This window comes from Notolabrus celidotus, chromosome 12 (assembly GCF_009762535.1).
Source record: "Notolabrus celidotus isolate fNotCel1 chromosome 12, fNotCel1.pri, whole genome shotgun sequence".
NCBI classification, from domain to species: Eukaryota; Metazoa; Chordata; class Actinopteri; order Labriformes; family Labridae; genus Notolabrus; species Notolabrus celidotus.
The window spans coordinates 20,462,312-20,479,715 of NC_048283.1; the positions used below are offsets into that span (position 1 = coordinate 20,462,312).

General features: G+C 42.4%; 1 protein-coding gene across 6 annotated transcripts in view; it reads right to left on the reverse strand.

Annotated features, from left to right (window-relative positions):
- kirrel3l (kirre like nephrin family adhesion molecule 3, like) overlaps positions 1–17,404 on the reverse strand; it is an 81,684-nt gene that overhangs the window by 31,732 nt on the left and 32,548 nt on the right. For 2 of the 6 annotated variants that reach the window (XM_034698065.1, XM_034698066.1), the window contains exon 1: positions 404–1,004. The exons of 3 other annotated variants lie outside the window; for them this stretch is intronic. In XM_034698065.1, coding sequence (XP_034553956.1) covers positions 404–443 — 40 coding nt within the window. In that variant the 5' untranslated portion in view covers positions 444–1,004. Of the gene's footprint in view, positions 1–403; positions 1,077–17,404 lie in introns of those variants that run through there. One more of the 6 variants, XM_034698064.1, reaches the window with a different exon arrangement.

Sequence of the window (17,404 nt, forward strand, 5' to 3'; positions counted from 1 at the left end):
CCACGAGGGACAGAAATGCATGAGTGAAACTTTCCGATCGTGCGCTCCGCATTCACAACCCCATGCCTATCCACTCTAACGGGGATCATCCCTCACACACATCCGAAGTCTGAACCAGAGCAGAAACAATCACAGCTATCCCAAAATTACGCAGTGCCATTATCCTCTGGAGCTCCGGGTCAGCTTACAGAGAGTGACACCTCCTGATGTAATCACTCTTTCTGAACTAATTAAACATTTACCGGAGATTAACAGTCCTGAATTGTAGCACTGCAGCATCACAGTTCCCCCCTCTACAGCAGCGCACTGGATGGCTTGACGCAGCGCGCCAGTGTGGAGCGCGGTCCATCCTGTCCATTAATAAAACCTTCACGCCAAAACTTAATATGAGGGAATGTCTTACCTGTGACCATAAGGCAAAAGATGAGGTATAACGCCGTCATTGTCGTAGCGCTGGCCGCTCGTTTTGTGGCGTGGAAGGATTCACTCGCTCCGTCTATATGTGACCGAGCTGGGTACGGTCCTCCGCGGCAGCACCGGAATATCACCGGGCGAACAAGCGCACTTGAATTCGTCTACAAAAGCATCCAGTTTCGAATAAATGTTTCTGAATGGTCCTCAGCAGTTTGTAAACTCTCAGTTAACAATGCATTTCCATAGTTGGTAACTTTCCCCTCTGCGTCAGCGTCGTTTCCAGCGTCCGTTTCCCGTCGCGCTGGCACAGATTTTGCCTCTCACGCGCTCTCAGTCCATTAATAAGTGGGTGTTTCAATCAGCACGTTCCCGTCCACAGTCCACTTTTGAACCTGCGTGAGCGCGATCTCTCTCCTCTTCGCCAGTGCGCGTAGATAAACCCCGGTGAAGTTGTCTCTCACCCTGTTCCCACCGTAACACACTCCTTCTCTCACACACACTCTTCCCTCCCTGTCGCTCTCCTCTGTTTACTTCTCACTCCCTCTTGCCAATGGGAAATGCGCACTGACAGTCATCTGGTGGGGAGAGAGGGGGTAAAACAAAATCTGGCAGGAGCTGTGTCGGAGGAGCCCCTCTGCTTGTGATGCTGGGCAGGGGGGTCCGAGGCCCCCGCCTCCGGGGAGCCCCGATTGGCTGAGCATGCGTCACGGGGAGGGTATTTAAAACACTTACTCCCCGATAAATGAGTACCCCAACAGGTTTGGGTAGATTAGCCCACATTGAGACATGAACATTAAAATGGTTAGATGGATACTTTGTAGGTTATAAAGACTTTTCTTATCTGGCGATTAGATTTTTAATGGAACTTCATATCACTGGTAATATCTAACAGGAATAGTAGGTACTGTTGTTGCTAAGGATAAAACTTAAAGCTCCTGTGAGGAGATTTTAGTGGTTAATCAATCAGTATGGAATAAACATCAATTCCTCATCATGGGTAACAAAAGAAACAGAACAATTAGTGACAAGTTCCTTGTAGGTTAGTATAATGCCAAAAACTGCTGTGGTAGGGTAAGGGTTAGACATGGTGATTAATGCAAGAATAGCCTTATGTTTTTTGCTTCCCAAGGCATTGGTACATTTGACAGTAAAAAAAAAACATGATGGGACTTTTTTTTTTGTCAGAAATCACTATTTACAGATAGGGGATATAAAAAGCAAAGAGGTAAGAAGTATTGGTGTGTTCACAGGGGGCGCCAAAATCAACACAAACCAACAGTTCCTCAAAGGAGCTATGATAATTGGGGTATTCAACTCGTACTGCAGACGAGCCCGGTTAGGCAGGAGCTTTGTCCCGTCTGCCATAGCACTTCTGAACAAAATGCCCCAGTAAAGTGTCCTGTGTGTTTATATGTGTCCGGTGTGTATAAATGTGGGATGACCATATAAAATATGGACATACTATCTGTGACGTCACCCATCTATTTCTAAAGCGCTGTTTTGAAGCAAATCGGCGGCAGCAGCCATATTGCTGCTGTCGAGCGTTTGTGACGTAAAGAGGCGGGCTTTGAGCCTCCTAGCCAACAGCTACAGTGTTCCCGCCTGTCAATCAAGTCAGCTTTGCCTCTCATTGGAAGACTCGTAATCTCAATATCTTCGAAATTGCCGCGCTAGAAAAACATTTGTCCCCCTCTACAGTGTGTGCCGATTGAGAAATTAGCTATCCAGACTACACTTGTCTTTTGTACCAGGCTGTAAACATATTTATTTCTGCTGTAAAGATCGCCTTTTTGAATTGGTGTGTATGTGGTGTCCGGTACTTCCGGAACGTGCCTCAAGCGGATCCTCAATGAACTGCAGTTTTTAGCACTTCTGCATTGCACTCATATTTTTAGACCGAGGTTGCCGCTTGGGGATGACATGCACCATTGTTGTGACGCTGGGTGGGTGTTTATTGTTTATTTATATATGTTTTATGTATGTATTCTTATAGACTGTGACAACAAATGTCCTTATCAAGATCGATCTACCGATCTACCGATCTACCGATCTATCTATCTATCTATCTATCTATCTATGTATCTATGTATCTATCTATCTATCTATCTATGTATCTATCTATCTATCTATCTATCTATCTATCTATCTATCTATCTATCTATCTATCTATCTATCTATCTATCTATCTATCTATCTATCTATCTATCTATCCATCCATCCATCCATCCATCCATCCATCCATCCATCCATCCATCCATCTATCCATCTATTTAGACTTGAAGGTAGGGTAGGTGATTTTAAAGGAGTGCACTCCTCTCTAATTCCATCTCTACAAAATCAATCCTATATACCTTTCATTTCCTCATGGTCTGCTCGCTGTCTGTTCTGTGTTTGTGCTGTGTTGTTTGCACAGCCCTGGCTTAGTTTAGACTGCTAAGTTGCTCAGAGAAAGCAACACATGGTTACAGCCAAACAGTAACATGTGGCTTTTACGCATGCCACCCCAGCCCCTCCTCTAGCCACTCTTAGTTTTCCCTTTTCTTACCAAGAATAAAGCAACACTTCAGAGAAAAATATCACTATTCAACAGGCAGTTTCATCTCATGTAGCAATTGCTATGGAAATGCCAAATCGCTTTTTATAAGTTAGTTGTTCGATCTGTTTCCCTGGCAGAGGGGTTCATGGACTGGGGGTGGAGCTTCTTGAGAGAGACAATGAGAGAGGGAAATGTCTTACTCTGAATATCAAAAATCTTTCTAGTTGCACACTACTCTGTTAAAAATATAAGTAGAAGTATGGTTCACAAGTCATGCTCTTACCGTCACAACCTGGTTTAAGAACTATTTCCATCAACTTTCAAGCATGCTTTAACAACAACCCTGGGTGTTAAAAAATGAAGCCAATTGGGGAAGTTCAAAAAGTTGCGGTTCCTTCAGCGTCCACTTGAGACTGGCTGCAAAAGCCAAGGAAACCCCATTAGGTCTGATGTTAAAATGCCCTTTTTTCAGTAGATACGAACATGTTGACAGCCTGGTAAAAAAAAGAATAATAATGTTTCGTCTACGTAGCTCACTTCTTTGTTTGTGTAAACAGTACAGGAGGTGTATTTTGTCTTATGGCACATCCTTCAAGATAATACAAAGGCTAAGAGTTTACATGAATTAGTTTATTAAGGGGCACAGCTAAGAAGACAGACAGGTGGGTGTATTGTAGCTGTTCGTCAGGGGGCTCAAACCCCATCGTTGTTCTGAAGAATGGCTCTTCAGAAACCAGTGATATCACAGAGACTACATCCATGCTTTATACAAGTTATGATTAGGGATGTCGGGATTAACTGGTTTCACTATTAACTGCGCTTAAAAGTGTCACGGTCAATCTAATCGTGATTGCTCCACTACACCAAGTTTTTCTAATGTCTCTGCCCAAAAGGGGCAGCTACATTGTGCTCGGCGCAACTTGTAAACGAAAAATGAGTGACACCTGTACAGAGTTTCTCCGTCATTTAAAAGTGCAAGTCAGCGTCCTCCACCCATTTCTGTAACGCCCCAGATCCCATCAGAGTCAGATGGTGTTTTCATGAAGAACACGGTTTTCAGTTTTAACTGCAACATTAAAGCGACTTGTTGGCGGCGTTTTATTAAAATCTGTCCAGTGCAGCAGAAAAGGCGCCGCCAAAACAGCACAAGAAGAAAGAGGGACTAAATAAACATTCCTCAGAGTGCATCTATTTTATTCTCTAAAGGTGAGGTCGTCCCTATGACACCTGTGTCCGAAAATAAAACATAACTCATAATAATCAGAATAATTGTGAAACCTTGATTATTTCTCTCACAGTAATCGTACCACCAAAATCTCTAATTATTGCATCCCTAGTTATGATACAGCAATATATTGTTGTCCTGTCTTGTGTGATACAATTATCAATACACCAGTGCCAAATATCAATATTTTAATTGAAAAAAAAGACATTAAACATTAAACCCTGCTGATTTCACTCACTGCATCAATACTTCCTGACCCCTTGTGGTGGCAATGTTAGCATCAGCAGGACAGCAGGAGAGCGCTGTAAAGTAGTGAAAAGAAGTTAGGAGATGCTTGAGCCCCTTTCAAAGCCAAAAAGAAGAGTAAAGGGTTCGGGTTAATCGAAAAAAAATGTTTTTCGAAATATCCAAATATGTGTGGACGTGGCCTGAATTGTGTTGATTGAATACATTAATCCTGCTCCTTGGCTTTTTAAGGGCACTTTGTATTCTTCAGTTAATGAGATATGTTTCATGATTGTCTTACTATATATTGATTATCGCAGTATCCTGATACTTTCATTGTAATGGGTTGACCAACATGCACTATATTGTATCCTATCATATTGTATTATATCTGATTGCACATTGTATCCTACTGTAAGTCACTGGCGAGTGTCATGCCTTTTTATAAAGTCTATGAGCATGCATCACATTTTATGTACCTGCATAGAATCTTTCTTGTTCAGAACAAACTCTTTGCTTTGGTCAATTATAAGTCAATGTCTAGTTGAAAGAAAAACTAACTATAGAATACAAGTATCCAATTTGATCCCCTCCTTCCATAACACATCATACTCTGAATCAAATAAAGGTGATCTATGTGTAGGAAAGACACATTAGAGCAGAATCAGCTGGAGCGGTTTGGCAAATGGTGAAATGATCACTTGGAACAAAGCAGTAAAACTGTCAGCATCGTTGATGAACCTGTTGTCTCCTGTTTACTTGGCTGACCCCAGTGTTGTTTCACCTAACTATTCAGAGCTGTTTCAGTTAACTTACAAATGAGAGTTTTTAAACCAGAGAACCGCATTAGTTTATGCACAGGGTTTTCAGTATTTTTTGCAAACTATTTCCTTTGATGTTGGTCTAAAAACACACTTTTTTTTTCAGGTGCAGTTTGATCTAAAAAGAGCCTATTGTTCATTGTCATACAGTGGGCGCTAAATGAACAGAAGAGAACAGAGTCATTATCATATTTCAACAAAAGCTTTTATAAAGAGATGAAAACAGTACAGTCTATCATTTGCCTGTGGCTGTTTATAGGCTTGTTCTTTGATGTCGTTCATTACTTATTCAAGGATCTATTGATTAACCAAAATAATAGGCCTTGCAGTCATCTGGTTAATCAGTCTTTCACTTGTATGTGTATTGTACCAAGCAACGATTTAATTTAATGTGAACACAACCCCCCCCTTCACACACACACACAAAGGACATGCACACATGCGCCCTGTTAACTCAACCAGGTGGTTAGAGCTCCACAAGACTGTGAAAAATTCATCAAAGTGTAAATTTGGACACTAAGGACTCAGCTTGTGTGGATTCCAGAAAACATCATCCACCAAAATAAAAGTCTTTCTGACATTTTGCGCTGCATTTAATTAAAGGCTGAACCACATGATGATGAGGGTGCACCCCTCACGAGCAACCTTGCCCATCCCCCCCTCCCCCCCGCCCCAAACAGTAGTTTTTGAAACCCCCGGGTCGGCCCTTCCTGTTTATTGCCTCCCTGTAATGCAAACATAAGGGTCCCCTGCCAGTAAACACATGTTGATGGAAGAAACAGCTTGCACAGCTGGGAAGCCAACCCAGGTTAGTGTGAGTGAGCACGTGGGTAAATGAGCGTGTCTGAGTGTGTGTGTGTGTGTGTGTGTGTGTGTGTGTGTGTGTGTGTGTGTGTGTGTGTGTGTGTGTGTGTGTGTGTGTGTGTGTGCAGGCATAGGCATGCATGTGTTGTGTTAACATGCGCCAGTCAGAGTGCCATGGACTGTAGGTTGTGAGTGGTGTTTACATGTGAAAGATAGATAAAAACAAAAAGACTTTGCGCCTTTTTGTTGTTTGTATGTGTGTGTGTGTGTGTGTGTGTGTGTGTGTGTGTGTGTGTGTGTGTGTGCGTGTGTATGTGTGTGTGTGTGCTTGTGTGTGTGTGTGTGTGTGTGTGTGTTTGTGTGTGTGTGTGTGTGGGGCGGGCCACTGTGTGCGTGTGTGAAACCATCAATGAGTAGCTGACTGGAGGCGGGGGCTCGGGTGAGCAGTAAACTCACCAGGGTGCCTTTAACAGTTGTGTTGTGATAATAAAATCAACATCCATTGTGAAAAGTCTGTCACTGAGCACGACGCTGTGATTGAAATGTATGATCTCCTATGGCTTATACAGATGGACACATGGACGAGGGCAGAAACAGACGATACAAACACTTGCATCAGTTTGAGCCAATAGTCTTAATTATGCTGGCCTCCATGGCATCGAATGGAGGGCGCTCATACTCCCTGAGCTTTTGAGAGTGTGAATAATTTATAAATAAAAAAGGGGTTTTCAGCTGTGGGTTTATTAATAATAAATATGGTTTGATATTTACTAAACTGTTCAGAGGGAGAAAGGGGTGACAGTTAAGACGTCGTTTGCATGGTAATTGTAAGAAGGTAATAAATAAGGCATGAAGTGGAGATATATGGAAATGTGATTCACAGGGAAATGAGAATAATTTAACAAAATATTATCCCAGTCCCTGTTTGACCCGAGGTCAATTAAAAAAGAGATGTCAGTCGTGGGGAACGGCATGCTGGGCCTTAAAATTACAATCGCTCTCTTTTCTCTTTTGTCGGGCTGGAAAGCAGATCTAACGCTCAAGTGGAGGAAAATGTATTCATACTGACACAAACCATGTGTTTAGTTTGAATGAATATTAAACTGAATAAAATCAACCTCATTATCCACCGCAGGAATAAGAAGACATTTCTCGCTCAAAAGTAAGACATGAGCACGGAAAAGAGGAATGTGAGATTTGTTTTGTTTGAAAACCTTGTGATGCCATGTAAAACTCTGAATAGTTTTCAGAGAAAACACACACCGGACAGACATTATGAAACGTTTTATATAAGCATATGAAAGAACCACGTTTTACTGTTAAAACATACATTAATCTTCCCCCTGATTGAACCTGTATCATAATTAATAAGCTTAGTCTAAGGGTTTGAAATATCGCCTGCTGGATTGATGAATATTAACATCCTGCTCTATTTACTGTGCTGTACGTCCATATAACAATGTTTGGGTTCCTCTAGGGGTCCAAGGTTTATGCTGCTATCCATATGAGAAACATTACACCAGCTTTTACTGTAATTGTGATATTGAATGTTGAGCTGATCTGTGTCAACCGTAACTCTAAATGCTGCTACGAGCTCGTAACTCATAAGGACATATACCTTTGCCACGCAGCGGTATCCATCTGCCCAGCTTGCGAGCAATTCAAAACCTGTCTCCTCTCACCCATTCCAATAATATGACGTCAATCCACTGCACTGGTTGGAAATTTGCAATCAAGCATTTTCTTTATGTGTGATTGACGAGCAGGAGGAGGGCCATTTAAGCTCAACATGGACCTGCGGCTCTCTCTGCAGTCTATAGGACTATTTCCAGCCTCATATCAAATCCACGTCCTCTGCCCTAATATCAGAATACGACTCTAGCCACCCATGGATTTTGTTTTTGTCTGTAATGAAAGTCTCTCAGGGGATCGGGTTGAGGGATTCTTTTCCTCAGGGGTCAAGGAGAGGTTGAGGCTTCTGGTTCAAGCTGCGCTTAGAAAAGGGTGTGGATTACAGGAATGTGGTGTTGAACTCCATTTTTCAGTGGTTATACAGAAAAGATCTGCTGTCTGACATTACATTAGTCATAGGCATGATGTCTCTAAGGTACAGGCTCACATGGTCATAAAGTCATCCTGACAAAAGGAAGGTAAAGCTACACTTTAACTCTGATGTGTATCTATTAAATTAAAACTAGGGCAGTCCTCTAATATCCCACAAAAACTTAGGAAAAAAAGAAGTCTTTCTCTTTTTTGAGGAGGGGTTACATTTTCATTTGATATCTGATCTAAAACAAAGACACTATAATCACTGCTCTGTCTTTGTCTGTACTATTTGTACCATTGATTAACTGTATATAAAGAATGATGGCATAACAGCTCCCCAAAAGTGAAGCTAAAACATATAGAGCTCCCCCTTTTGACTGACTTTAAGAACATGTCATAAAGCCCTCCTTCCCCAGTGTTCACAGATCGCACGAGTCACACTAGAAAATTAATAAAGTATTTTTTTTCTCAAACATGCTTCCTTTCATGACAGTTACTTCTTACAGTGGGAGGATATGGAGGCATGATGTTCATATCTATATACAGCCACCTGACACACCAGAAATACTGTTTCACATTTCCATCGAATGAAATATATATTTCCAAACAATCTGGGCAACACCCCGCAGACGGCGTTTGGGAAGGGCAGAACTTTTCAAAAGAAACTCGGAGGGGGATTGGATGAACGTTCTGTCTGTCCCATTGATTATGGGCCAATAAGAACAACAAAACCTATGACATAGTAGCCGGGTCCGCCACAGAGGAGTAAACTACACAGCACGTAGTTCAAAAGGCAGTTGTTGTAATGTCAATACATAATTTAATGCAGCTTTTCTAAAGATAATTTGGGCATTACAGGCCTTTGCTAACCCTAACCCTAACCCTAACTCGAACCCAAGCAAGGGCTAACACAGGACTTCCACCAGATCCGTGTCCGGTCAGTCTGTGATCCGCTGCGGTTCAGCTCTGTGCGCTCTCGTCCGTCAACACCCACCGGTTGCGTTTTCAGAATGCAGCAGGACCGCCGGTCAGCTGGAGACATGTGACCGAGGTTTTCCCACGGCAATCACTGAATCAAGGATCCTCCTCCTCCTCTCCTCATCCATGTTGTCTTTATGGTCCTCTGAAAACCTCTGACTTGATGACTCCAGGCCTGGCTCCGCTCTAAATGACATTTTGTTGTCATAGTTAAGTAAAACATGATCTAACGATAACACAGAGTGTTTTACTCTTAAAATTGACCAGGTTTTTATTTTCTTTTGGTGCCTGACTTCCTGTCCCGCTCCATCTGCTCTGTGCCGAATTGATGCGTCATACTCATGCAAAAATAGAAGTCTTGCGTATCTGATCCGTTGCGTTCCTGCTGCATCTCTGATCCGGCAGGTTGGAACGCAACACATTGACTAGAATAGAAACCTATCAGATCCGGTGCCGTGACGGATCGGAGATGGACCGGACACGGATCTGGTGGAATTTGGCCTTAACACGCGTGTTCACCTGCATGCGCATTTACATGCTGTCTTTTTCAGCAACAGTTCCTGGGTGCTCTCTTGCTTTCCAAGACTTTACAGCAAGCAAGAGAAATGCAAAACATTTGATCTGTAAAATAAAAATATATAAGAGAAGACCAGTGCAAACTGGAAAAGATGTCTGTCAAGGATGCACCCAGAAAAGTAAGCCAAGATGCTAAGACTTGGACTGTTGATTTTCGCAGCTTTATTTGTATAGCGCATTCCATACACGATGGCAACTCAATGTGCTTTACATTAAAACATTAAAAGCATTGGAGACATTCAGACAGGCATAAAAGAGCACAATTAAAATGACAAATATGATAAAACAGTAAAGAAAAGGAAAATTAGAAATATATTAAAAATTACATTAAAATTTTAATTTAAAGTGGGTTAAAATAATCTAAGATAGGAAGGCAGTGGCACATAAAAAAGTCTTGATCTTTGATTTAAAAGAGGTGAGAGTTGGAGCAGACCTACAGCTTTCAGGGAGTTTGTTCCAGATATATGGTGCATAATGACTAAACGCTGCTTCACCATGTTTCGTTCTGACTCTAGGGACTGAAAGCAGACCAGTACCTGATGACCTCAGAGGATCAGATGGTTCATAAAGTAGCAGCAGATCAGCAATGTATTTTGGGCCTAAACCATTCAGTGCTTTATAAACCATCAGCAGGATTTTAAAGTCTATTCTCTGACAGACAGGAAGCCAGTGTAGGGATATAAGAACTGGAGTGATGTGGTCTACTTTTTTGGTCCTTGTTAGGACTCGAGCAGCAGCATTCTGTATGAGCTGCAGTCGTCTGATGGACTTTTTAGGGAGTCCTGTAAAGACCCCGTTACAGTAGTCTAGTCTGCTAAAGATAAATGCATGGACCAGTTTTTCTGCATCCTGCTGAGACATAAGTCCTTTAACCCTTGATATATTCTTAAGGTGATAATAGGCTGACTTTGTAATTGTCTTGATGTGGCTGCTGAAATTAAGGTCTGAGTCTATGACTACACCAAGGTTTCTGGCTTGGTTTGAACATTTCATCATTGCAGATTGGAGCTGAGCAGTAACCTTTAACCTTTCTTCCTTGGCTACAAAAACAATTATTTCAGTTTTTTCTTTGTTTAACTGAAGAAAGTTCTGGCTCGTCCAGTCATTGATTTGTTCAATGCATTTACTCAGTGTTTGTATGGGACTATAATCCCCTGGTGATATGGTGATGTAAATGTGTGTCATCTGCATAGCTATGGTATTTTATTTGGTTTCTTATTATCTGACCTAAGGGGAGCATGTAGATGTTGAATAGCAGAGGCCCCAGAATGGATCCCTGAGGTACTCCACATAAGATTTTCATCCGCTCAGATGTGTATTTACCTATAGACACAAAATAGTCCCGGTCATTTAAATAGGACTTAAGCCAATTTAGTACTGCACCAGTTATGTTAATGTTAACAACTTAAGTGACTCAACCACTGGTCCAAGTTGTTTGGTCAGTTAAGATGCTGATTGAGTGTTGAAGTGGTTGAGTTACAGGTATTTCTGAATGCACAAGACACTAGTAGTGATCCAATTGAAGCAGAATCAATGAGAGTATCTCTCCATGAGAGACGTATGGTGCACATCTGCGCACGAGGCACAGCACTGTAACTGGATTGATAATCATAATATCCAGACATGCTGACAGGATCAGTCAGAATATTATGACAACAAATTAAACACGTTTTCTACTCATCCATAATGTCCCACGCTGTCAGTCCAGTTTCACACAGTGAATAGATTGGAGTGAAACAGCTGGCCTCCTTGTAATAAAAGATAATAATGAGGACTCGACTTGGACCTGACTCAGATTCTTCTCTTGAGACCTCTGGCCTCAACTCGGACTTGAACACGGAGAACTCAAGACTCGGCTTGGACTTGAAGTTGAGGGATTTGACTTCAACACTGCTGTAAAGCATATACAATACAGTTGGGAACAAAATTTGCAGACACAGCCTAAATTGCAGATGCTTTTTCATTACCTAAAAATGCATCAGAGCTAGAAAAGTAACTTCCCCTCCTCCTTTTTGCAAGCCAACACTTCATCAACCTGGCATGTGCTTTCACCCTCTTCTTCAATAATTTGATTACAACATCCCCAAAATTTAGGATCAGATTGACTGGGTCCTTGGCCAGCCTGGCTATGTCTTTGCTGATAAGTACAGCAGTAAGCTGTCTGAAATATTCATGCTCTGATGCAGAGTTGTTGTCCCTTGATGGGCCTCACCATGTGCAACATCTGTTCCTGATGTCATGCGCGTTTGTGTGTGCCAGAAATGCCCTGATGGCGTCCGTGGCATCTTTGCTTAACTAAGCCGTGTCCAGACACACAGCGCTCCACTCAGCTACGATAAATATCTGAGACGACGATAGTGATCCAGTGGCCCGGACAGAACTATTGAACACTTCTGCTAATCCATACACATAGATTAGCCGCAGCAGTCACACACTGACATCAGCACTTCTGCCGCCCACTGATGAATGTGTCAGTTGATTGTTTGCTCTATCAACAGTTCATGATTGTTTGTTGAATATTACACCACGACTCCCTGCGCACTCGTATGTCTTATGTTTAAAGAATAAGTAAGCTGCAGATGCATTTAAACAGTTTGCTCAATAACAGTTTTATGTGGAATATTAAATTCAAACATTGTACTTATTTGCCACTTTGTGGTATGAGATACTTTTTCCTCGTTTTCAATGGATGTTAAATTGCACCATATACTGTTAAGTGTTTAAATACTCATTTTTGTTTCTTGTGGATTTAACATCACTGTACTCAGAAAAAATACAGACATATATATATATATATATATATATATATATATATATATATATATATATATATATATTAAATTTAAACAGATGAGACCCATTGAGATCAAGACCTCATTTACAAGGACGACCTGGCCAAGAGTTCACAGCAAACGTCAAAATAAATAGTTCAACTCAACAGCATGGAGCATATATACAGACAGCATGTAGAAACAATCAATAATTAAACTAATTTGCAAATAAAGTGTAATTTGTGATCACAAAAACAGAATTTAAAAACACAGGCAATGTTCTGGGGTCTGTCTTTCTTTTAAGATGGAGCCAAAGGCATTAATTGAGATAAGATCTGACAATTTCAAGTCCTTCTGGAGTGTATTCCAAGCAGTAGGAGCAGCAAAACTAAATGCTCTCTTACCAAGCTCTGTCCAAATACGGGGAACACACATTTTCAAAGTGGCTTTTTGATCTTTGTAGATATACACACACAAATAAGTTGGGACCAAGCCAAGAAGACATTTATAAATTAGACATAGCCAATGTGTATGCCTGCGTACACTGAGGGATGGCCAGTCAGCTTTGACATAAAGTTCACAGTGATGAGTGTTGCGTGTGCAACCCGTGACAAACCCAAACATATAAATAAAACAATGACAGGTAAGTGGCCACATTGTACTCAGCCAATCAACAGTTGTTGCTGACCTCTCCATGTGTGTGTGACCTGAAAAAGACACAATGAAAGGGACAGTCAGAGTCAGCACTCGTCAAGGTAAATCCTGTCCTGGATGCAGCGTCCATATTAGTCCACAACTTCAGTCACAACTTCCTTCACCACTGTGCTAGCCTCGCTGTCCACTGACAATCACACGAATAGGCCACGACTGGCTGCTTGTTTTGTGCCATGATCCCTTGCTGCTCATGCTGCTGAAAAAAATAAATAACCCAGCTCTGCACTGCTATAAATAATGGATGACTCGTCCACTGTCACTTTTCATAGCATGTCAAGTCACGGCCTGGCCATTATTAGGGTCTGTCCTCTTCCCCTCTCTGCCTCTGACTCCAGTTTTGTTATTGTTCTGCTCGACTTGCCTGCACACCTCTTCAGTGGGTCGGCTGTCAGTCTTTCTCTGGGTTAGCGCTGTTGATGGTTGCCACAGAGAAGAAAGAGATGCTTTGGGGGCCGGAGACAAGATGGGTGATACAGCAAGCCTCTGTTGGGAAACCAACAGCAGGAAATCTGCCTTCACCTGGAGCAGGTAGCGAAGCACATTCAGCTAAGATGTCATCCATCTGCTTGTGTTAGATAACCTGCGCTTCAGTGCCGCCAGGGGTGTGGTTGGGGATTGACCTCATCTCTTTCAGACAGACTCTCTGTCGCCCTCAGACCTAAGAAAAACTAACAGTGTTGCTGTAAAGTCAGAAACAGGTCTTCACCCCTGGCGAAAAAGAAGAAACTGCTTACTAAAACAGACACACAATATCCCCCAGTCCAGCCATCCAGCAGGAGAAATCATGGATTATTTACATATGCAGCTGTGCCGGAGAAAAATGAATGAGGAACATCTGTCTGAAGGGGAGTTATGAAGGAAGAATACACAAAAGATTCAGTCATTTGGCCTCTGCTGCACAAACACAAGGGTGTGCTGAGGAATCAGAGGAGGATGTTGTGGTAGAGGGGGACACAATGAGAAAGTAAAACAGTTTTCAGCGCCTATCAGTTTCAGCTCTGTGTATGTTCAAAATGTGCAGCGGTGCCACCAGGCCAGGCCCGAGGCGAGAGATGTCCACCAGCAGCTCCAGCCTCCTGAAGACTGCGCCAGTCGCTCCATCTGCAGCGTAATAGCATCAAATCAAGGCCTGCAGCAAACAAACCCTGACAGATACTCTCATTTGGGATTCACTTTGGGACAGCTGTGGTGCCATCCAACAGGGGGGGGGGGGCAAAGAAGAGGGGAAGCCAGCAGTGGGTAATGTATGCAGAGTGTCTGCACGTCCTGGATGACAGCGACACGAGCGCTTGTCACAGGAGACATCAGTTCTACTTAGTCACAGCGCTGCGGGGCAATCCATATGACTGCAGTGCTGTGCGAACTCTATTAATAGTTATCTACCTTTCAGGAGTTATTATGCTGAGGAGGGGATGACAGAAGAACATAATGGATGAAATCCCAATTGAGGAAAGGAAACAAGGGTCTGTGGAGCATCTTTTGTGCCACTTGGCCCACTGCAACGTAAGGACGCTCCTCCGATCGCTTCCCCTCATCCTGCTCCTGTTAGCCTGTGTGGCTGGGCAGCCCGGTGCCAGACCCGCAGTTTATGTGAGAGGCATAATAAGGATTAGTTATGGGGCAGGAAGGGGGGAGCAGAAGTGTGTGTGTGGGGTGGGTGGGGGGGGAGTGGAGGAAGAAGATCAGCAGAGGTGGGGCGCAGAGGAGGGAGTAAGAGCCAGGAAACGAGATAGATGGTTAAGAGAGGAAAAGGAGGGTGGGAGGGAGAGGAGAGCTCCTGGAAAACTTGTTTTAAAAATCAAGGTCCTGAGTTGGCCCCGGTTAATTTTTCATTATACTTCTAAATTAAAAATGTGAGCGGTCATCACTTATTTGTCAAATTGTCTTAGCTGAAAAGGTGCATGTCACATTGGGTTTGCAAAAGGTCAGGGGGAGCCAAGCGGCGGGGAGGAAGAGAGTGGATCAAAGACTGCTGATCCCACCAAATACCCGGCAAAACTACCTTGTTTAAGGAGCATTTACTGCAAATGGAGCTCTTGGACGGTTACACTAAGTGGATATGACATGATTTAAAATGTAACATCTGGAATGGCTTTGGCATACTTATTCAAAATACCTTCACGGTCCTCCATGAATATAGCAAAGATATAAACAAAATATACCACAGCATATCTATGTCCCCTATTTAAGCCTAAAAAGCCTGTAAGTTAATACCCATGTGCTCTAAATCAATACCACATTCCTTTCAGTATAGGCATAAATATGTATCTTACTTTTCCTGTGATTATCATAACCCCTCACATTTGCCGTAATCATCTCAGGGTTCTTCTCCATGAGCATGAATATGTAGACTTGCTGTTAGGTGGAGTAAAACCATTAGTTTTTTTTTTCTTTTTCAGACCATTTTTACCGATTCCTGCTGTCCATCATTCCTCCACTGACTTTCCATCTTCTTATGTCAGGGCTCATTGGAAAGGAAAGCAGCATGTCAGAGGGGAAAAAACCCTGAAAATACATGGCTAGAATAATCAACCTCCCCTGGTGGTGTTTAGTGTTCTTCATTTCCAAGATTTCCCAGATTAGAACGAAGAGGAAGGACACAAATGATAGACTGGCATTCCTACCTCTTCGAAATTGCAAACGTGTAGATCTATGGATGAGTGCTTAGCCCACAGCTGCCAGCCAAAGGAGAGAGAGAGACACAAAGGTCCCTTGTGTGCGGGGGCACATGACTGGCCAAGAAAGAGAGCTAAAGATCTACTAGTGTACCTCAGCTGTCTTAAGGGTCAATAGATCCTTTCCATCCCACTAAATGGGCCTACAACCCCCACTGTGCTGCCATAAACAGGTCAGCGTTGCTAAATCAATGTAATGAAAGACAACACCGAGTCAAAAAGGAGTGTTTTGTAGCTTCATGTCTTTGAAAACGTCTATTGTGACTTCAGAAGTAAAATAAAAGATACAGTCTCAGATTTTGTTTTTCCCTTCTTGAATAGGAAACAGACGCACCAGAAACAGACAGGGACACAGGGAACCAGTTCCACTCCATTGAAAACATGGCCTTTGTTTTGTTGTTACACATCTTACAGAACTCCTTTCCTTTGGCCTCATTCCCTCATCTCTTCTTGATAGGCTCAGGATAAGCATCTGTTACTGAGGATGTCTTGGAAGATAGGGCAGCCCGACAGATTGTGTTTGAGGATGAGGAAAAGGTTGTTTTGATTCAAAAAGTAGGTGTGATTTCCCACATAGGCCTGCTGTTAGTCTCCTGACCTTGCCTAGTGGAGGGGATAACAAATCATGATTTTAGAGATTGCGTTGGAGGATTGCAGTTAGGATTGGATTACTGTGAAACACCAATTTAGTTTTTGTCAGCCAAAAATGCCAAATGTGTTTTTCTGTGCAACAATTCAATCCCCAAACTAGCTTTTTAATGTCTCTGTGATCATTTCATGATGTAGAATCTGAATCAGTTGTCATGTTAATCTTCTTATCTAGTAAAAGTCTATTTGAATTTGTATGAAAACATCTTGAAAATGTAATCATCTTGATAAAATGTCATCTGCATCTGAACATCCAGCTCAAGAAGGCTGCTAAAATTGTGCCTGATGAGCTCATTTTCCTGTGAGACCAGCTTTAAAGCAGTTAGTATGCGTATTGTTTGGGTTACGCTGCTTTCTTATCTGCTCTATTGTTAGCCGGCCACTCACTCCCTGCAGTTGCCTTCCTTCCAGTATTTCCTGATTGCATTTTTCATCCCTGTCTCAAGTGCCTCCCCATGTCTTGTGCGCTGTGTACTTTCCCTGGCAGTTCCTGTAAAAGACCATATCCTCGCCATGATTAGAACTGTTTTTAGAAAACACAATCTGAGCGGAAGTTCATCATGCCCTTGCCACACCAAAGCAACAATCCCAAAACCTCCACTGGGACGCGCCCCAATTACCTTGGCGACTTAATCATATTTTACACTAAAGATTGTAAGCCAAGGTTGTGCCCCGGTGCCCGTCAAAACCACAGCTAACAATACGCAGATTACATGAATTGTCGATCAGCATTCCCAAACTTAATATAACTGCTTGAAAATGAAAGAGTCAGGAGGAATCGAGACCTTATGTTAATATTAGTGTTATTATTTCATGGCTTGGCACAGGCTTTCATCCCAAGTGACTCACAAATTCTGGAACCCATTTGTACAGCTGAGCTTTGCACCAGAGAAACGCAGGTAAAGTACATTGCTCAAGGGTACAGCCGTTCCACATAATACGTGTCGTATTAAAACAGGTTGTGCTCAAAT